The 22518-nt window shown below is 46.3% G+C and overlaps 1 protein-coding gene across 1 annotated transcript in view; it reads left to right on the top strand.

The window, feature by feature from the left end:
• Nucleotides 1-22518, top strand: part of SORL1 (sortilin related receptor 1) — a 170357-nt gene that overhangs the window by 78777 nt on the left and 69062 nt on the right. Inside the window, exons 13-19 of the mRNA XM_070384065.1 lie at nucleotides 6569-6747; nucleotides 8491-8677; nucleotides 11784-11912; nucleotides 12727-12812; nucleotides 17353-17525; nucleotides 18549-18680; nucleotides 22141-22232. Of these exons, the coding sequence (XP_070240166.1) occupies nucleotides 6569-6747; nucleotides 8491-8677; nucleotides 11784-11912; nucleotides 12727-12812; nucleotides 17353-17525; nucleotides 18549-18680; nucleotides 22141-22232 (978 nt within the window). The remainder of the gene's footprint in view (nucleotides 1-6568; nucleotides 6748-8490; nucleotides 8678-11783; nucleotides 11913-12726; nucleotides 12813-17352; nucleotides 17526-18548; nucleotides 18681-22140; nucleotides 22233-22518) is intronic.

Here is a 22518-nt window from a genome sequence, read left to right as displayed (position 1 = left end):
AAAATCAGGTCATTAAATAAGTAGGTATGTTACTGAACCAAACTTGGGTCTGCTTGCCCATCTACTGACACTGGGTGAAGAAAAGAGCGGCATTTATTGTAAGGCATCAGACAAGGAGTCCAGGACAACTAGTGCTCAAGAGGCTTGAGCTCCCTGATGGGTTGCAGGAGAGCATTTTTTTTTTAATTTTTATTTTGTGTGGGAGTATAGCTGATTAACAATATTGTGATAGTTTCAGGTGGACAACGAAGGGACTCAGCCATACATATTCCATTCTCCCCCAAAGTCTTTTCCCATCCAGGCTGCCACATAACATTGAGACGAGTTCCCTGTGCTATACAGTAGGTCCTTGTTGGTTATCCATTTTAGATGTAGCAGTGTGTAAAGACCAGATGAGGCTTTCCGGGTGGCATTAGTGGTTAAGAATCTGCCTGCCATTGCGGGGGAGAAGAGATGCGGGTTTGATCCCTGGATCAGGAAATGGCAGCCCACTCCAGTATTCTTGCCTGGAGAACTGCATGGACAGAGGAGCTTGCTGGGCTATAGTCTATAGGGTTGAAAGAGTCAGATATAACTGAGAACACACACACACACACAGAGACACACACAGACACACACTCACACACACAGACACACACACATACAGAGACACACATACACACCAGCCCTGCAAAGTTCTCTGATTGCTTGATATTGAGGTAACAGTGTGGTGTCACAGGGGTTCGCATTATACATCCTTAGGCTCCAGTAGCTATGCTCATTGTCATCAAGTCATTAACATCTTCCATTTGCTGGTAGTTTTAGCATCTGTAAAGACTGATGCTGGGAGGGATTGGGGGCAGGAGGAGAAGGGGATGACAGAGGATGAGATGGCTGGATGGCATCACCGACTCAATGGACATGAGTTTGAGTAAACTCTGGGAGTTGGTGATGGACAGGGAGGCCTGGCATCTGCAATTCATGGGGTTACAAAGAGTCGGACACGACTGAGCGACTGAACTGAGCTGAAAACAGCTCAGGAAATGTGCATCAGATACTCTTATCTAGGTATTTCAGAAAGGAACTGCAGCAGAGAACCTGGGGGAGGGGTTTGCCTGGGGGAGGCATCATGGAGTCTTGCTGGGTTACAGGTATAAAGCCGAGGGGAGCGCAGGGTCCTAGGGGAAACCACAGAAGGAGGGCCAGGCAGGCTGCTGGGAGGAGAGGAACCTTGGGCTGAGACTTCAAGGGTAAATAACAATGCTGGGGTACTGTCCCAGGGTCAGAAAGAGCTTTAGGGGAGAGGAGACCAACATGAATCAGTGGAAGGTGCAAGTCTTTAGTGTTGATAGAATGTAGATCTCAGGGTGGAGGTGTGCGGACTGAGGCCTGAGGTGGGTGTGTGAGAAGGGGCCAGAGCCCCCCAGGACTTTTATGTGCTTTACCAGAGAGACTGGACTTTGCTTTTGAAGTGATGGCTTGTATAGAAAGATGGCTCTGGCAAGGTTGAGGAGCATGAATGTTTTAATTTTTGTTTATTATTTTTTGTTTAAATTTTGTTTAAATTTTTGCTTATTATTTATTTTTGGCCATGTTGGGTCTTTGTTGCTGCATAGGCTTTCCTCTAGTTGGGGTGAGCAGGAGCTACCTTCTAATTGCAGTGCCTGGGATTCTCATTGCTGTGTGTTCTTTCATTGAGGAGCATGGGCTCTAGAGCTCAAGGGCTCAGTAGTTGTGGCTCCTGAGCTCTAGAGCACAGGCTCAACAGTTGTGGCTCATGGGCTTAGTTGCTCCAAGGTAAGTGGGATCTTCTCAGACCAGGGATCCAACCCATGTCCCCTGCATTGATAGATGGATTCTTTACCATTGAGCCACCAGGGAAACCCAGGAGCATGAATTTTCAAAGGACCAAGACTGGAGGTGAGAGATGTTGCTTAGATGGGGACCAAGCATTTTCAGGACTAAGTCTGTAGGAGTTGCTTTTTGACCAGACAGTTTGCAGGGGCTGGGGCGGGTGACAGGTCAAGATGACCACATCATTCACAGAAAAACAGAGGAAAAGGAGTCGACCGGAAGGACCGGGGGATGAGTGCAGATTTGGGCAGGGTGAACTGACATGGCTGTGGGATGTCCACAGGGAGATACGCAGCAGGAATCTGGCAACATTACATCCTCTAGTTCCGTCTTCCACCATCCATTGCAGGAATTGCCTGTCATCAGTGATGGATGATCACCCAGTCTTTGCTTGAATAATTCTAGTGATGGAGACTTCGCCAAATTGAAAAATAAAAAGCTTCTATTTCACCTTGGGACAATTTGTTGTTCGTGTGTTCATGCACTCTATTTATTTATCCGTTCCCTTACGAGTGGAAGTTCTCAAGTCAGAGAGAGCCTAAATCTTCCTCACTCCCATTTCTATGCAGTGGGCTCAGCTCTGCTTCCAGGAGACGCACCCAACAGGTATTTCCTCTTTTGCTGAAAGCCTTTCAGATGCTTGAGGACCCCTCCCTGTTCTGCAGAGAGCATCTCCCATCCATGGCAGACAGCCCCAGTTCCTTCCCTCCAGTGCTGTAGGATCCTGAATCTGCACCCTTTAGGTTCTCCCTTGGGTCCTTTTCACACTATCAGGGCTTTAAGATGAGGGGGCCTGATCTGCCTCCAGCAGCCTGAAACACACATCCCATTGGCATTGATACCCACATGATCCTAGAGACTTGATTTCTGGTAATAAAAACCTAAAACTGTTTTTACACTTTGACAGCCTTCTCAAGCTGGTAGCTCCTACTAAATTATGTTTTTAATTGAGATATCCTTTGCACACCATGAGATGCTCTTATCTTAAATACACCATTTCATCCATTCTGAAGGTTGCATGTCAAGATGGAGAAATTTTCCATCATCCTAGAAAATATCCACATGCCCCTCCCCAGCCAATACTGTCCCCTCAGCCCACTGCCACGAATATCCTTATGAAAAGTAGACCCTTACCATTACCTTGTTCTCAAATCAAGAATTAACTCTGAGAAAAAGAAACAGGGTTCGTTTGTTGTGACTTGTGTGTGAAACCATGTGTGTTCCCAGCTCCACCTTCCTTCGTATCTAAGTTCTCTCAAATCAGCTGTTTCATAGTCCATTCTTGAAACCACTTTTTTCTTCTTAAGGGAAATAAAACTACTTTTTTCTCATCTAGTTTTGAGATCTTTATCTGTTCTCGTGGTTCTTTTTAGAGATTATTAAAAGGAACTTTGCAATCATTCCTTTAAATCTTTCAGTTCCCTCAAATGTGCTTTATTTTGTATTCATTTTCCTGTAACTTCCTTTTTTTTTCCTGCTTTGTCCAGTTTGAAGATCATTCTTCTTAATAAAGATAAACCCAACATAGAAATTGACTAACCTCTTCTGCTTTTCTCTGTCATTGCTATTTATACCATTAACCATCAGATGGATGATCCCATTCCATTCTGATTCTTTTTAGAACTTGCTGGGTAACCAAGTTAGATTGCCAGTTATTTTGCCAGTTATTTTGGTAATTTGAAGCATTACCTTTGGCTTATTTTGAGTTTGAGCTGTTTGGTCACTGTTCCTGCAGATTACTAGTGTGAAGAATTACAGCTAAAATTAATTAGCAGATTGCTATGGCTCTTTAAGTTTTTGCCCTTGGTTATATGACTCTATTCTCATCTTAGATATGTTCTTTAAAAGTCTGAGCTCATCAGGACCTTTCTGTGGAACCATAGATTTGTGTTTTGAGTTTCTACCCCTGCGTCCCTTATTTAGTGTATCTTGGTTATATTATATTTTTATCATCATTGTGTCTCATCTTTTTGAGACTTTTGGCCATGAGATTATGTCTGTATTTTATTTGAATGTTTTGAATTCTCCCTTCTTAAGGGCCGAGGCCCTACATCTTCTTCCATGACTGTTAGGAATATAAAGATGTCTTGGTTTGTTTTCTTGCAAGGTTCTTGTCATTTCCACTTCACCAATACAAGTTCTCCTTCAGAGATCAGAATTCAGCCCAGAACAGGTGATCCCTTAACTGTTGAGCTGATGATGTGACTGCCCTTTCTCCAAAATTCTGAAAAGCACTGTTTTCTAAAGGCACAGTTTATTCTTCAGTACAAAGCTGCACTCAGCCAAGCACCTGCTTTTAGTCTCAGTAATATGTTGTCGTCAGAGTCTGCTGGGGACTTCTCAAGAAACGGGATGATTCATTTCCTGAGGTTATCTTGGGTTCGAGGAGCTATTCAACAGAATTACCTACATGGTGTGCAAGTAGACAGACTTCCACTGTGATCGCAGAGCAGAGGGGTAGTTCCCATCGTGGTTGGTTGATAGACCGACTCTGTGGGTTCCGGATGCTTTAAAGATGCTACTGAGCCTTTGCTTCCCAGGTGACACAGTGGTAAGGAATCTGCCTGCCATTCAGGAGACGTAGGAGAAACAGGTTTGATTCCTGGGTTGGGAAAATCTCCTGGAGTAGGAAATGGCGACCCACTCCAGTATTCTAGCCTAGAAACTTTCATGGACAGAGGAGTCTGGTGGGCAACTGGGGTCGATAAGCATCAGATGTGACTGAGCTTGAAAGCCTTTAGCTCATCACCCTGTTGCAAGAAGGAGATGAAGTTAACTTATCTCCTTATCTGCTTCAGGTTAACTTAAACCAGAAGCATGTCAGCCGGAAGAGAATTTCCCTTCTTAGGAAGATCTATAGAGGAGATTGCTCAGTCCTCTCTGCCCTGTCCCCACCCCACCCCCACCATGACCACGGTTTAACCTGTAGCCTTCTTGCAGAAGTACCAGTTTTAGTAATCTCAAGAGGAAGTGCTTGAATTGAATGACATAAAAAAGATTTACATCAAGTATTAAGATCCTGAGTAAAAGTAAAATCTCAAAAACTTGAGAAAAGTGAAAGAAAAGTTCTGTGTTTAAATTGGATTTCAGAGAGACCCAGCCTCTCTGTGACCCTAATTGAGCCCACTCGAGTTGAGAGGTTTCTTATGGTGAGCATCTCACCAGCTTGCTGGGTGATGAAGCCAGTACCAGGCACATTTTCCTCTCCTCTTCCTCCTCCTCCTCCTCTTTAATACAAAAGTTAATTTAAAATCAATACATTGAATTCAGTGCTGCTTTTTTTCCCAAGAGGGCTTGCACTCTTTTTCTGATGTAGTCTGCCTTTTCTCAGGACACACTTTCATCCAGCTTTTAATTTTTGAGACTATGGGAAAAGTTGTAAAAGTTGTGTAAAAAAGTACTCATGTTACCTTCACTTACACTTTGTGTAATAATCACCAGTTATGTTTTGTTTGCTTTGCTTTTGTCATCTGTTTATCCTGTCTGCCATCTTTCCATCCATCTATCCCTCCGTTTTGGGGAAAATTATTTGAAAAATAGTTGCAGATATTGTACCCCTTCATAGCTCAATACACATATCTTAAATAAATAAGGGTCTTCTCCTACACAGTCAGAATGCTGTTATCATTCCCAAGAAAATGATCATGAACTTAGTATGACTTATTTTGTTGTTCAGTCACCGAGTTGTGTCTGATTCTTCGTAACCCAATGGACCGCAGCATGCCAGGCTTCCCTATCCTTCACCATCTCCTGGAGTTTGCCCAAGTTCATGTCCATTGAATTGGTGATGCCATCCAGTGCCACTGATGATGGCATTACTATAAGTATTATAGACAGTTATATTTTCTCAGTTGTCCTATATTATTTGTAGCTGTTGATTTTTTTCCTAATCTAGGATTCAGTCAGGGTTTGCATTTGTCTTTAGTCTCTTTTTAATCTATAACAAGTCCTCTGCCTCTTGGGCTGTTTGGTTGGTTTTTGATAGCCTTGATGTTTTGAAGATTCCAGGCCAGTTGTCGCATAGAACATTCCACATTGTCAGTTCATCCATTTGCATGGACTCTTGCCTAGATGATGCATCATCCTCAGTGCTTTGTCTGAGAGGTACATGACATCAGGTTGTCTTGTCCCACTTCGAGTGCTGCTAAATTTGCAAGAGTTGTGACTCCGATCATCCGCTGTAAATTATGTTTCCTCCTCTGCAGTGAGTGAGTTGGTACCTTTAGACCATGTAGACGCTCTGGTCCCCAACATTCTTTTACCCAGTGTTTTCGGCATCCAGAGATAATCTTGTCTGACTTGGTTGTTGCAATAGGGTTACAGCACAGTCACTTTTCTCATTCTGTCATTGTTTTTTTAACAATTATTAGGTAGTACTGTGATATAATAATTTCCCTTCTCTGCCCTTTTTTCTTTATCATGTACAGACCCATGCCCTGTTTTCATTCACTGTATTATCTGTTATCATCATTTCTCTTTTTTTTTAAGTTCACATTGTTCCACCCTGGCCAGTTGGAACCCCATGGAGTTGGCTCCTGTTTCCTTTCCCATCGACAGCATCAATCTCTGAGCGTTTCCATGCTTTCTGTCACAACCTTAAACTTCCCTGGCGTTGTCCCGGGATCAGCTGCTGCCCCAAGGAGCTCCGGTTCCTGCTACAGGTGACTGTTATCTGGAAACCAAGGTCTTGCCCCCAGACTTTAACTGCAAGGATCCTCTTCTTACATCTGGGCAGGTACAGCACCAATGAAGGGGAGACCTGGAAAACGTTCGTCTTCTCGGAGAAGCCCGTGTTTGTGTACGGGCTCCTCACGGAGCCTGGCGAGAAGAGCACTGTCTTCACCATCTTCGGCTCCAACAAGGAGAACATCCACAGCTGGCTGATCCTCCAGGTCAATGCCACAAGTGCCTTGGGTAAGCCCCTGCCCCCTTGGCCCTTCTCATGGAAGTACCTTTTTTAACAATTGGGGTGTGGTTGCTTTACAATGCTGTGTTGGTTTCTACTGTACAGCAAAGTGAATCAGCTATTCGTATACAGAGATCTTCTCGTTTTTGGATTGAGAGTTGGACACAACTGAGCGACTTCATTTTCAGTTTTCATTTTCATGCATTGGAGAAGGAAATGGCAACCCACTCCAGTGTTCTTGCCTGGAGAATCCCAGGGATGGGGGAGCCTGGTGGGCTGCCGTCTATGGGGTTGCACAGAGTCGGACACGACTGAAGCGACTTAGCAGCAGCAGCAGCAGCTTAGATATTCTCAGAAGGGTCTGTAATCCGTTGACGACAGCACATATGCATTAAGTAAACGAGATATTCAGAGGCAGTTACTCAGGCACTTCTTAACAGGGCCATGCGTTTTCTGTATCCTCATTTCCTGTGCAGTCATGGGCACAGGCTGGGTTTAGGTGTATGTGTGCTGAACAAGTGAATGAATAAATGCTTGAAAATTATTCTTCCAAACTAGCAGTTCCAGTTTGGCACATTCGGTGGGTAGACTCTCCTAATGGTGTAGGGTCCTCTCACAGCTGTCTGGGATCTCGTCTCTATCTGCTGGTCCAGGCCCAGGACCTGCCAGTAAGGGAGCAGGGGGAGTAAACCTCTGCAGCATCCTTCTTGGCCCCACGTAACCCTGCCCTCTGCGCCTTCTCTGCCGTGGCTGACGTTATTCCAGTTGCCTGGGATGCTCTGTGGCCTACCCATTCAATTTCTGCTAGTTGAAATCCTTTTCATGGATCAGGACCCAATGCACTTGGCTGCTTATAACCCAACCGGACCTCTGCCCTCTTCTCTGTGTCCAAAACGGGCGTGTACTCTTCACACCTTGGATTATAGATTTGTAGCTGCCACGCTTTGTGTGTCATCTCTCATCACCTGGATCATAGGTCTTTAGGTATAAGAACCTGCTCTGTGCGTCTTTATCTTCTACCCACTGGACGGCCTGATAGCCTTATCAGTAAGGGTTTAATAAATGCTTGCTGATTGGGATGGTGTTGAGTTGACAGTAGTTAATCTTATCAGGCAGCATTTAATGTAACCAAAGACACACATATAAAAAAGACATAAACTGCTAGGATAGACATTGGTGTACTTTGGAATTCTTATGGAAACCAGTCTTTTTAAATTTTGAGTGGATGTGGGTAGATGGAGTGACCAGCTTGTCTGACCAGTTCTCCGCCTCCTTCCATGAAGGTCCTGCACCTTCCAAGCAGTGACAGTGGATTCTCTTGCTCATGGGCCACACTTCAGATGCGTCCATGCCGTCTTGGGAATCTGACAGGGAACACTGCTCCTCAGTGATGCCACCTCTCGGGAGTCCAGCCTTGACCTAACTCCCCAGAGACAAACACCTCTGGGGACCTGGTTCTAAAGGAAACTGCAGAATCTGCTCAAATCTTTCAGAAGTTTAGACTGTGAGCACCAGGGGGGCTTGCTCCCTCCCCGCTTTCTCAGGTGGATGTCTGTGTTTCTGGGGACAGTAGAGGCAGGTGCTGCCTGGCCCCAGAGCCAGCCAGTGAGAGGGTCAGGGCAGCTCCAGGGGCCTGCACGCTCGCTGGGCGGCAGCGAGAGGCCCGGGAAGTGGGTGGCCAGGCCACGGGGCAGACAGGACAGGAAACCCTTCGTGGGCATGCCCGTAATGCTACGTTTCCTCCTCCTCAGGGGTCCCCTGCACAGAAAACGACTACAAGCTGTGGTCCCCATCCGATGAGCGGGGCAACGAGTGTCTGCTGGGGCACAAGACTGTTTTCAAGCGGAGGACCCCCCACGCCACGTGCTTTAACGGAGAAGACTTCGACCGGCCGGTGGTTGTGTCCAACTGCTCCTGCACCCGAGAGGACTATGAATGGTTGGTTGTCCATCCACACCAGGGACCGAGTGCTCTTCTGGTCCCTCAGCAGTGTGGGCAACAGGCTGGGGCGTATGCCTTCCCCTGAAGAGAGGGAGTGGCTCGCAGGAACCAAGTATTTATCAAGCAGCTCTTAGGAGCCAGGAGCTGTGCTGGGCACTTTTTATGTTGGTTTTTCCATTTGGTTGTTTCAGCCGTGTGATGTGATGGAGGTGTGAGCACCCCCCTCCCCCAACCAAGCATGCTGCAGTAATTTATGTAGGAATAGATTACTCTGGGATTTATTTTCACAAGGGCAAGCAAGAAAGGAACATGCTGAAGGTTCCATTGTGGATAACTCCTTTTCCTTAGGAGCCCTATTTTCAAGGAAATTTGCTTCTCTATCTGAAATAAGAGTGTGTGTGTGTGTGTGTATGTGTCTGTATATTATATATATATATATATATATATATGCTTTCCAGGTAGTGCTAGTGGTAAAGAATCTGCCTGCCAATAAAGGAGACACTAGAGACGACATAGGTTCGATCCCTGGGTCGAGAACATCCCAGGAAATGGAACCCACCCCATGGCAACCCACTCCAGTATTCTTGCCTGATAGCGAGCCTGATGGACTACAGTCCATGGGGTTGCAAAGAGTTGGACGTGACTGAGGCAACTTTGCATGCATGCACATATATATATTTGTGTGTGTGTAAATACACATGCATATGTATATTTGTTAATTAGTCCTTGAGTAAAATATCTAAGGCATTGCCTGAGAATGTAGAAGAAACAATATGCACACAAATAATTGTAATGGGAGATGGAAAGATGTAGGTACCTTGGAGGAGGAATGGGTGTTTTTCCTGGGATTACTGATAGGAAAGAGGAGACTATAATTTGCTGCAGTTGTTGTTCAGTCAGTCAGTCGTGTCTGCCTCTTTGTGACCCCATGGACTACAGCACGCCAGGCTTCCCTGACCTTCGCTATCTCCCAGAGTTTGCTCAAACTCGTGTCCATTGAGTCGGTAACGTCATCCAAACCACCTCATCCTCTGTCGCCCCCTTCTTCTCCTGCCCTCAATCTTTCCAGCATCAGAGTCTTTTCCAGTGGGCTGGCTTTTTGCATCAAGTGGCCAAAGTATTGGAGCTTCAGCTTCAGCATCCGTCCTTCCAATGACTATCCAGGGTTGATTTCCTGTAGGACTGACTGGTTTGATCTCCTTGCTGTCCAAGGGACTCTCTAGCACCAAGAGTCTTCTCTAGCACCACAGTTTGAAAGCATCAGATGTTTCTTTAACATCTTTATATTCTCCAGTGTTGCCAATAAGAGTGGATTTCAGACTCTTGACTGCAGTCCCTAGTAAGAGTGTATTGTATGGTATACCTCTTTACCTATATGTATTTGTGTATGTAGACGCAGGCACACATCTATATAAACAAAAGTTTTGTGAGCTAAGGCCTACTTTCAAGTGTGATGAGTTTTGCAGTCTTCTGTTCTTTGTGGGGAGGGGAGGAAGCAGGTCCAGACCCTCCAGTGTGCTTTCACAGGCTCGCTAGTTTATGACCTACAGTTTGAAGAAACTGCCTATGAAGGGTAGTTGGCTATTGGAGTGATTAATGCTCTGCCTAGGCAATGGCACCCCACTCCAGTACTCTTGCCTGGAAAATCCCATGGATGGAGGAGCCTGGTAGGCTGCAGTCCATGGGGTCGCAAAGAGTCGGACATGACTGAGCGAGTTCACTTTCACTTTTCACTTTCATGCATTGGAGAAGGAGATGGCAGCCCACTCCAGTGTTTTGCCTGGAGAATCCCAGGGACGGCGGAGCCTGGTGGGCTGCCGTCTATGGGGTTGCGCAAAGTCGGACACGACTAAAGCGACGTAGCAGCAGCAGTCCCCCAAAAGACTGAAAGCAGCCACTCCATAAAAATTTGCCTGATTTGACAAGTGGGACCTGTTCGGTACAGTAATGAAGCTCCTCCCTTCTGAGTAATTCCGTGTAGAGGGTTTGGTGTGGACTGTGGCACGATGTACACGTGAACCGCTCTGCCGTGTCCCTGTTAACACCTCCCCTGTAGTAGGTGTTACATGGAATAGAGTCAATGAAACCCTTTGGGTAAAGCACACCAACCTGGAAAATGCCTTTGGATTTCTAGTTGGTGGTTTGGGCCAGACCTCGGGAAGTACGTATTACCGCTGCCTCATTTCAGAGCTGTCAGCTCAGGCATTGACAGGCAGTAACAGGACAGAGCCAAGACTAGACCCGGGGCTGCTGCTTCCTACCCCAGGGCTTTACCCGGCTAGCAGGTGGGAGCGGCAGAGATGTGGTCCCCACGAGCAGGAGGTCTCATGGACTAAAGGACTAAGTCCCAAAGTACATGAGGAGGAAGCCAGGGTGATTTTATTTCGTAAGTGGACATGGTCTTAAATAACAGCAAATCCTTAGTTTAGAACAAAGGCTATTCTTTTAAATTTCTCTTTTAATTCCCCCAATAGTGTCAAGGAGAAAGTCTCACTGGGTAAGATGCAGCAAATTTTTCACATTTGCTGATGCATTTTAATGACAAAGAGGGCAGGCACAGAGTCTTTGGGTGGGGAACTGGATCCAGCTAAAAAATGCAGTATTATCTTGTTTTGGATATCATGATCTGTCTTGTTTTTGTCCACTTATGGCATGGATACTGGTTTTCCAATTATGGCTCTGATACAAAGTTTTTTTTGAAATGTACTGGTGTAAAAAAATGAGTATTTGTTAAAGGGACATGGTAAGTAACTTAAATATGTATATGTTTAGGTGTTTATTCAGCATTGTTGGATCTTGGCTGTGACACGCGCGATCTTTGTTGCAGGACACAGGCTCTCTCTAGTTGCAGTGCTTAGACTCGGTAGTTGTGGCCCAAGGGCTTGGTTGCACTGCGGCATGTGGGATCCTAGTTCCCCGACCAGGGATCGAGCCCACATCCCCTGCCTTGCAAGGTGGATTCTTAAGCACTAGATCACCAGGGAAGTCCCTAAGTGATTTATAAAGCTGGTGTGGGGCAGTAGAGTAGATGTCACACGGGAGGGGCTTAAATACCTGAAGTGTGTAAACCAACAGCCTTGGCAAGCCCTGATTGTCTTTTCAGTGACTTCGGCTTCAAGATGAGTGAAGATTTGTCACTGGAGGTTTGTGTTCCGGATCCGGAGTTTTCTGGGAATTCATTCGCCCCTCCCGTGCCTTGTCCTGTGGGTTCTACTTACAGGAGAACCAGAGGGTAGGTCACAGTTGCCATGTCCGGGACATATCAGGTCTGCTTGGCTGGAGAGTGTAGGGGACCACCTGGGTTCCTTTCATACTCTCAATGACAGAATTCCACATTGGCATCTTTCAGGTAGCTTGCACAAAATTTAACATTGTGATGTTCGCAAACTCTTCTCCCTGCCCCACCCACCATGGGGAAACAGTGCAAGTCTGTAAGCTTCTCTGAAATTCCAGTTGCTTCTTAAGTCATAAACTTCAGCCAACGCATGTCTTCAGAGTGGCATGTTGAAGAGATATGGTTGACCTTGGAACAATACACATTTGAAATGCACAGGTCCACTTATAGGTGGATTTTAATCAATAAATATAGCACCCATATTTTCATTTTACAGATCTTAATTAACTAAGTGTGGGGAAACGTTTGTGGTTTATTAGAGATCACAATACATAGAATCAAAAGAACTAGGATTCTAGCCCCAATTCTCTTCAGACTGTTTGAGTTTCCTACCTTTGGGGGAGTTATTTATGAATTTCTTTGATTTTGAGGGAGAGAGAGCAGTTATGCAGATTTTTACCTGTTGGAGGGGTGTCAGTGCCCCTAACCTTCAAGTTGCTCAAGGGTCAACAGTGTATGTGAAACCCACCTAGGACCATGCTTCAGAATGTTGGGCTGCCTAATTGCTTTACAGACAGAAGCAGTTCAGAGTGAGTCAACCTCCTCCTCCGTGCTCTGTAGGAAAATGAATAGATAAGCTCTAATGTCCGTGTTCCTTCATGATTGTACTCTGATGTTTCTGACTTCTTGCTTTTGGGGGGCGCGGTGACAGATATCGGAAGATTTCTGGGGACACCTGCAGTGGAGGAGATGTCGAAATGCGCCTGGAAGGAGAGCTGGTGCCGTGCCCCTTGGCAGGTGAGAGACGTGGTTTCTTCCCTTCGTCTCGTCGGGACATTGTTGAAGTACTACTGTGATCTCACCGGGCTCTTCCAACTTAATGGAGAGAAAGAATGGACATTACAGGCCTCTCAGAGCTCCTGGCTGCCCCAAACCATGGTCTCTAAACGACATTTATTTATGGCCTTATGCTTTTATAGGAATGGAAGACATTGGAGGGAAAGCCCTTTTGTTTGTTGAAAGATGTTTATTTGGCATCTGTTGTGTGTGAGGCGAGGAGGTGCTGCGGGATACCCAGAGACCTTCTGTGTGCTTCTTAATCCATTAGTCACAGAAACAGACTCGCGGCTTTCTGGGAAGTAGCGAAGTGGTCTGTCTTCGTTTTTGTAATGGTAACTGTGACTGGTATTTTAATGGAATTTTACATATTTTAATTCACTTTTCCATGTGTTATCAATTTAATCTTTATAACTACCCAATGAAGCAGATATTGTTAGCTCCATTCTTTTTAATATGAAGAAGCATGTTTAGAGGAGAGTCAAACAGTTTATTTAAGGTCTCATATCTGGTCAGCAACAGAGCAAAAGTTCAGACTCTAAGCTCCATGCTCTTCCTTGGCAATCTCTCAAGCATCATGCCCATTCCTTGACCATGCATCCTTATGCAGGCTCGTTAGGGGAAACCTTTGGAGCAAGTGAATATGCTGTCAAGATATAGCGTGTCCCAAATGTTTCAAGCTGATATGGTAGTGATGGCTCATGTTGAGGTATTTGTAATATACTGGGAAGGTCCCCTGGAGGAGGGCTTGGCAGGCCACTCCTATATTCTTGCCCGGAGAATCCCATGGACAGAGGAACCTGGTGGGCTGCAGTTCATAGGGTTGCAAAGAGTAGCAACTTAGTACGCACGCACGCACACATGAAATTATGATACCTTAATGAAGAGCTGATCTCTTAGTGCCTTTTCTTTCTTCGTTCTGTTCTAGTCTTATTCATATAGGGCTTCTCTTCCCTCTGAGCCTCGCCTCCTGCTTGTGCCTTTTGGGAAAGGTGCCTGATTAGGGCAGACTCCCTCAGCAGAGGTGGCGTTCATGGAACAGCCACCAGCGCCACGTGAATCATGAGAGAACCACCTCGTCCTGCGTGGGTGGGGGAGAGCAGCCCTCTCACTTGCTCAGTGCTTGCCAGCTCGCCCTGGTGTTTTTCATGCTAAGCTCATTAGTCCCTTAATTTAATCTTCCATCGTTACCCAAGTAATTAACATCCCTCACCGTGGAGACTTAAAAAGAACATGGCTTCAGCAGATTACCGCAAACGAGCAGATAATACTCAGATACTTCCCTCACGAGAGCTGTTATTGATGAGGGCCTAGGTGAGCAGGGTTTGAGTGATCACTCATAAGGGGCTGAAGCATGTACTTTGGTGATAAATATTTCTGAAGATGTCACCAAGGGACAAAACAGTTTGTTTAGAGCTGTCTAAAATGGTAGGAAAGCTATTTTCTCCTCTGATAGGAGAAGATAGTATAGGGAATAAGTAAAAACAATCTCATTTGTAGTGTAGCATGTATGTGTGCTAAGTCACTTCAGGGACTCCATGGACCATAGCCTGCCAGGCTCCTTTATCCATGGAATTCTCCAGGCAAGAATACTGGAGTGGATTGCCATGCCCTCCTCCAGGGGATCTTCCTGACCTGACCTAGAAGTCAAACCTGAGCCTCTTATGTCTCCTGCATTGGCAGGTAGGGTCTTTACCACTAGTGCCACCTAGGAAGCCCTTGTAGGATAGTGAGTGAATTGAAGTTGCTCAGCCAAGTCGTGTCCGACTCTTTGCCACCCCGTGGACTTTAGCCTACTATGCTCCTCCATCCATGGGATTTCTCAGGCAAGAGTACTGCAATGGGTTGCCGTTTCCTTCTTCAGAATATCTTCCTGACCTAGGGATCAAACCCGAGTCTCCCACATTCTAGGCAGATGCTTTACCATCTGAGCCACCAGGGAAGGTTGTAGGGTAGGGTGGGCTACCTTCCAATTTTTTTTTTTTCCTCAAAGCTTGGAGCAAAGGCAGGAATGTACCACGAAAGGAAAAGATATTTCATAGGACTGACATGGAACCATAATGTGTTTGCAAAGATGAGATAATCTGGTCATCTGGAAGGATTTTTAAACGTGAAGAAATTTTTCTTCCTTCAAGATTAGGATAATGATACATTTCTAGGATGGGTTTATGTATGCCTGGGATTGACCGATTCTATTTCTTTTCTAACACACAACATTCTCTCTGTTCTCTACTCCCCATCGTAAGGCAGGTGTTTCTGGACTCAAGAGGCAGTGTCGGTTAGAAGAAAAAAATCCCAAAGCAACAGAATGAGGTTTCTAAATGCTGGAGAGAGGTGGGGCGAAGGGCTTGCTGCTGTGAATGTGTCTCCACAACTCCATGTGGCACGGCCACAACGAGTCTGTGATTCCAGCACTGTTTACAAACTCAGCACTTTTCATCTGACTGCCTGGTCTCCCGGGAATTACAGTGGGATGGTTTTCTTGAAAACCGAAGGGATTGATTCGTTATCATGGGGTAGCTCAGATCCTTTTGAAGTGAGACCAAAGGAAAACAGGGAAGATTTACCTTTGGTTAAAAAAAATTATAGGTAGATTTAAGTTTTTGAGTGCATTATTTATATTGGAGCTTTATAAAGCAGAGGTGGCTGCTGCTGCTGCTGCTAAGTCGATTCAGTCGTGTCTGACTCTGTGCGACGCCATCCCTGGGATTCTCCAGGCAAGAACACTGGAGTGGGTTGCCATTTCCTTCTCCAGTGCATAAAGTGAAAAGTGAAAGTGAAGTCGCTCAGTCATGTCCGACTCTTAGCCACGCCATGGACTGCAGCCTACCAGGCTCCTCGGTCCATGGGGTTTTCCAGGCAAGAGTACTGGAGTGGGGTGCCATTGCCTTCTCTGAGAGGTGGCTAACATGTTGAAAGAATGGAATGAGAGAGAGGCAAAAACAAACAAACAAACACAAACCCGTCACCATGCAGGCTTGCAGCAGAGGGACCCAGATTTGTCACTTGCAGATGCAATATATTGTCACAGTGGACACCTCAGAAATGGATGCGGTTGTGTTGCTAATTTTCATTCTTTCGGGAAACTCCAGGTATTTTCCAAGCCGGTCCCTAAGAGGAAGAGAGAGACTGCCAAGAGCACCAGCTCTTCCTGTTCTTAGTTGTCTGACATTAAATCAGTCTCTCCAGCACTCTGAGCTTCTGTTTCTCTGTTTTGAGAGATTGGTGTCTATATTGCAAGAGACAGCCTTGGGTATTAACGCTTAGACTCTGGATCCAGACCACTGGAGTTCGGTTCTTGGTTCTGCCACTTAGCAGTTGTGTGGCCTTGCATGGGTTACTTAACCTCTGCTCTCAGCTTTCTCACTTATAAAATCGAGTTAATAGTTCTTCCATCATACAGTTGTTCTCTCTCTCTCTCAAACTCATTTAGTCGTCTCTGACTCTGCGACCCTGTGGACTATAGCCCACTTGTCCTCTCTGTCCATGGAGTTCTCCTGGCGAGAATACTGGAATGCATAGTCACTCTTTTCTCCAGGGGATCTTCCCAACCCAGGGATCAAACCTGGGTTTCCTGCATTGGAGGCAAATCTTTCATATCTCAGCCACCAGGGAAGCCCATTATGTAGTTGTTACTGGGATCAAACAATTCCTGATACATAGTATGTATGTTGTGTAAGTATTTGAGTAGAAGGAGAATCTTCATGATGATTGTGTTGTAATACATTCTGTAGGTGGCCAGGAAGTGAGTGAGTGAAGTCACTCAGTCGTGTCCGACTCTTTGCGATGCCATGGACTACAGCCTACCAGGCTCCTCTGTCCATGGGATTTTCCAGGCAATAGTCCTGGAATGGATTGCCATTTCCTTCTCCAGGGGATCCTCCCAACGCAGGGATAGAACCCGGGTCTCCCACATTGTAGACAGACACTTTACCATCTGAGCCACCAGGGCCAGGAACATATATATTATTACTTTAAAAATAGAATAGGTTGATATGATTGCTCTGTATCATGAACAATATTGAATGGGTGAGCAAATAGATTAGAAAACTTAGCTGTAAGTCTTCAGTGGAAAGTTCCCTAGTCAGTGAGGTTACGGTGCCACATGATGCGGCCCGTCCTGTGATCAGGAGGAATGTGCTGAGTGGTATGACTATTTTCATATGTGACCAAAACTTTTAGGTTGAGCTCTGAAGCTGGATATTGGAGCATGCCTACTATGGAGGGCAGGGCTGTGGAGGACACACATTTGGGGAAAAAACAAAAAAAAATGTAGCAGTAAAAAGCAGAGATTCATGAATGTCTGAGTAGCTTGGCCGAGGCAGAAATGTTATTGCTTTACCCTCCTTCTAAGTCACGATCCCTAGGTTCTCACTTGATTCATGCCTTGTGCCATCCATGGCTCTGAGGCTTCTGGGTGAGAAAGAGGTAGGTCGGACGTGCGAGGACCCCTTCAGCACCCCCAGGCCCACCTGCCCTCTTGTCTTGTGTGTCTCTGCAGAGGAGAACGAGTTCATCTTGTACGCTATGCGCAAGTCCATCCATCGCTACGACCTGGCCTCAGGGGCCACCGAGCAGCTGCCCCTCACCGGGCTGCGGTCAGCAGTGGCCCTGGACTTCGACTATGACCGCAACTGCTTGTACTGGTCCGACCTGGCCTTGGACGTCATCCAGGTGCGTCTTCCCTGGGTCTGCTTGTGGGGGCCCTGCCTTGTGACTGCTGAGTCCAGGTAAACCTATTTCAGAGTGTTCTAAGGAGATGGGTACTTGAGGTTTTTAAGTTTTATCTCATCTCAGGGCCAATGGATGACACTTTCCAGTTTTATGTTCTAGTATTTTCTTTCCCTGCCTACCAGAGGGAGCCCTCAAATCTGCATTCCTGCTTGTAAGTGAGGTCTCCCTTTTCCTTCTGGGAAGATTTTAGGGTTCAGTATGTAGCCCTCTATGTCCCTATTATCATACCCACTGCCTCGTTCATGTCCTTCTTTTCAAGCCCTGATATAGTAACTCTTGACTTCTCTGTAATTCACGTAATTACCCACTTCAGCTATTCCGAGCACAGTCAAGAACCAGAAAGTAAGCTGTAAAGATCGCTGGGCAGGCCAGATAATTGGCCATACTTGCAGACCCGTGCATTTTAAAGAGAGCTCTTTGATCTTTTTTCATTGCCTATTTAATCCTTTTATAAAAGCAATTCTAACAAGTTTTATCTGGACTTCCAACCCAATAGAAATTTTACAGGGCCTGGGTATTTGAGGAGGTGGGGGAAGGGGCTGCTGCCCGTGGCTGTCCAAGTGGTAGTACCTGATGACTTGGAGCCTCCGAGGGAGGAAGGACTATAAAAAGCAGACACAGGATCTTAGAAATAACAGCAATCTGGTTTCATTTATTTTAAAAGCAAGCAGACTCATGCATCTTGGTCATCTCTACCTCATTATTGTGATACAACGTAGCTCAGTGACCAGTGTTCACGACCATCGTGCAGGCAGATATAAATGACTTGGTTCTGTTAAGTTATCCTGCTTTAAACAGGAAGCTGTAATCCATTTAAGAAATGCTTTTAGTGAAAAACGGCTTCATGCATGTGGAACACTGCCCTTGCCAGTCAAGCCAGTTGAATAAGCAGGTTCCCATCGGTGGAACTGATTTGGCTGGAGGTCATGTGCGCATTTCACAGTGTTTCTTCTGTCTCTTTAGCGCCTCTGTTTAAACGGGAGTACGGGGCAGGAGGTGATCGTCAATTCTGGCCTGGAGACAGTAGAAGCCTTGGCTTTTGAACCCCTCAGCCAGTTACTTTACTGGGTGGATTCTGGCTTCAAAAAGATTGAGGTACGTGCCTTCTGTGCTGTCTGTGATTAAGCAAGCAGGGAGGCGCCTGGGAGCCAAATTTGACACAGCGGGGGAGCCAGTGTGTCCAGCTCCTCTGGAGATTCCCTGGGAATTGCAGAGAAAGGGGGTCCCGTGTGCAAACAGGATGCCTGCATCTGTCAAACAGAGATTTCATTAAGATACCTGAACACTTGTATTGGGGCTAGCAGCAGCACAGCATAGTAATCATAATGATAATGGTACCGTTACAGCATTGCTATAATGCTGTAACATCCACACTCCAGTATTACGCTTTTAGTGTAATGTGATGTAGATAATATTGTGACTGCCATCCTCATTGTGGTTGTAATGTGGTTGCCATGCTCTCGTGGTCGTTCCCTGTTGGAACCACTTTGCGTGAATTCTCTGATTCACTTCTCACAGCTGCCCTGTAAGGTAGGTCCTCTCACCTCCTCACTTCACCTGTCTGCATCCGAGCTCTGCAGGACCGAGAGGGGTAAGAGATCATGGGCTCCTAGGCATGCTCAACTCCTGCATATTCCTGCTGGGGCCCTGGGGCACCGTCTCAATACCTCTTTACACTGACTTCTGGGGAGGCATGACTTGTGTAAGGCGCGGTAGAAACAGGGAGACCCAGAGAGACAGGACAGATCACCAGCAAAAGCCACAAACTTGAGAGATGGACCTGGGTTCAGTCTTTATCCCCCCCTTTTTTTAAATTAAAAAAAAGTATTTATTTTTATTTATTTGGCTGCACCAGATCTTAGTTGCAGCACTCAGGATCTTCTTTCGTTGTGGCCTGCGGCATATTTAGTTGAGGCATGTGAACTCTTTAGTTACAACGTGTGGGATCTAGTTCCCTGACCAGGGATCGAACCCCGGCCCCCTGCATTGGGAGTTTGGGATCTTAGCCACTGGACCAGAGAGAAGTCCCCTAGTCCTTATTCTGGTAGCTAAATGACTCAGGAGAGTATCTTATCCCCTCTAAGCTTCAGTGTCTTCATCCGTAAGATGAAGATTCCGTTGTGTAGTCAGTCGTTTGGCAGGTGCTGTGTCCCGGCCCACTGCGGGCCGGGTCTGGTTTTAGATCACGATGATACAGCAGGAGGCAAGACATGCAGGTCCCTGTGCTGAGAGATTAGGTTTTAGTGGAGGAAGCAAAATAACAAAGAAATAAGTCTATCTGTCCTGTTGGTGCCATGTGCTGCGGTGAACATCACACAGGGTATGTGATTGCGTGACGGGGGAGAGGAGGTGTCTTCGAGGTGACATCTGAGCTGAGCTGTGACCGAGCAAGGATCACTGGAGTGTTCCCCTCATGGGACGGTTGAGAGAAAGTGCCGGGGTCCAGCCCCGGCTGATCCAGGGTATTCGAAGCGGGGACGGCGTCGGCGAGGGTCAGGATACAATAGCTTCAATTAGATATTAATTAAAGATATAAAGAGTAATAGAATAAGGATAGCTCAGTAGGAAAATTCAGTGGAGAAAAGAGGCTGAGTAGCTTGGTTTACGTGGGAGACCAATAAAAACTTCAAGACAAGAAGTTTGCACCACTTACGTAGGCCACAGGCGTCCTTCCGTTCTCCCAAAGGAGAGGAGACACTGAGGCCTCCCCGGTCGGATCTTAGAAGCCCAGGCATAATTAGTAAGCATGGTGGGTTCCACGCTTCAGATGGAGACTCAGCCAGAGTGAGAGAGAGAGAGACATGGGGAGACCAGTATTTTGAGACACTGATCCCAATTCTTTATTTTCCAGAGTCTGTTTTTATACACTGAGATGTTATACAAAAGTCACGTGGGGACAGCAGTCCTGACTTTTATTAAAGTCAGGTGCTTCATACAAATGTATACAGAGGTCTTAGGGGTGTTACATCATCTTCTGGCCAGGGGGGGCCTGCTGACAATTTACGACCCTCTCCTTGTGACAACGGTCAGTCAACCAGGACACTTATTTCTCCAGGGGTGATTATTCTTAAAACAGACGCCACCCAAATAAAGTTACATTCCTATAGGGTGAGGGTGTAGTGGGTTTTAGTTAAGGAAAGAATTTACTTAGCCTAAGGTCTAACGTGATTAATATCAAAGGTTAATACTTATTTCTTCTATATACTCATTAACATGTGTAAGGGCAGGGGATGTGGAGACTTAGCAACAAACATTGGCTCAACAAATGAAAAACCCTTCACCAATACAATTTCTAATCAGCCCATTATACTTATACTAATAGTTGTCTAACTTTTCTAAGGAACCTGTTTTTAGAAGGTTTAAAGCATCTCGTGCCTCTCACGGTTGGGAGGCTGTGAGCGATCACATGTGGCCGGACAAGCCTGTCAGGCAGGCCAGAGAACCTTCAGAGAAGTTTGTGGGTTAAAACACTCTTGTCACACCCAGGAGTTTTTATTAACTGGAGCTCTAAGTCAACTTCTTCTCCGAAAGAGGTGGTGGGGGACAGCCCCCCGTAAAGTCAGAGGTGTAGGTGAGAGCACAAAGTAGTAAAGTAGGCAGGCTCTGGTTATGGGGGTAGAAGCTCGAGGAGTTCCAGGGGGACTCCTGAGGCTCGATCCCGCCTTTGCGTATGTCGAGCCTCCTTCCTCATGACCTTTGTCACGGGCAGAGTACCTCACTCTGGCCCCCAACAAGAAAGGGTGGAAGGATGCACAGCACTGGTCACATTCTGAGCCGTGCGTCGGTGGTCTTGTCGTTACTCTTCCTCTTTCTTTTTTTAATTGAGTGTGCTTAGCACTTTGCTAGAAGGATGCAGGTAAAGCTTGAGTGTCTATAGGCTCACAGTGTAAACTCAAATACTGTGTGTGCAATGGTGAAAGAAGAGTCAGTGATGAGAACTGTGGATGCCCATTGATCAAGGTGGATCAGAAAGGTTAGCAGAGGAGGGGTATTTTGAAGGAAGGATAGGATTTGATTAAAAAGCAGAGGACAGGTCTTGGGGGGATACATGGCAAGAGCAGACGGGAGTGGGTATATCAGGCTTGGGGATCCCTAAGAAGACCAGTCTCCCTGAGGTTGTAGGGGCTGACATGGAGGAGAGAGAATGTGGAGAGAAAAGAATCTGGGGACTCTCATTTGGGGAGGTGGTGACTTTGAGAATTTGTTTTATGGATAAAGCAGAGACATTGGTGGCTTTGGAGCTTGGAGTGGCAGAGGCGGGTGGAGTAAATAAACACGCAGCAAACACTTGCTTTGTGCAGGTAATCACACCCCCAGAACTGGGGGTGCAGGTGATGGTGGCTCCTCTGTCAGACCCTTTGAGAATTGCTGCCTGAACCCGAGGAGGGAGCAACTCAATCTGGCTGGAGAATGGGGCAGGTTTCCCAAATCAGTCTACAGGGGAATCCAGCCACCATAGAGGACCATAGGTGGGAACCAAGAAGGAAACTTTGCAGCGTGGGTCTCATCAGGAGCTCAGACCCCTCTAAGCCATTCCCTCTCCTTTATTTGTCAGGTGGGGCATCCAGATGGCGACTTCCGCCTCACTATTGTCAATTCCTCTGTGCTCGATCGACCCAGGGCTCTGGTCCTCGTACCTCAAGATGGGTAAGTGTGGTCCCAGAGAAGATCCACGTGGGTCCAGGGCTGCCACAGATAGAGTCTCTTGGTAATGCAAACTGCTGGCCAAAAACTTGTTTCTTATCATTGTGGTTGAAATAATCTAGGACCTGCAAGTCTTGGAGCCGTAGCTTAGTCATCCTGGGCTGCACACTCCATCCCCTTTCTGTTAGCAAGCATCTCAGTCTGTAGGCACCCAGATGTCTTGCAGCTGTGGGGTGTTTCCCTAACAGAAAATAGTATTTAAAGTCTCTCTGGTCATAATCAGCCCTGC

Source organism: Bos mutus, chromosome 15 (assembly GCF_027580195.1).
Source record: "Bos mutus isolate GX-2022 chromosome 15, NWIPB_WYAK_1.1, whole genome shotgun sequence".
Classification (NCBI taxonomy): Eukaryota; Metazoa; Chordata; class Mammalia; order Artiodactyla; family Bovidae; genus Bos; species Bos mutus.
This window is presented reverse-complemented; position numbering and strand designations above follow the sequence as displayed.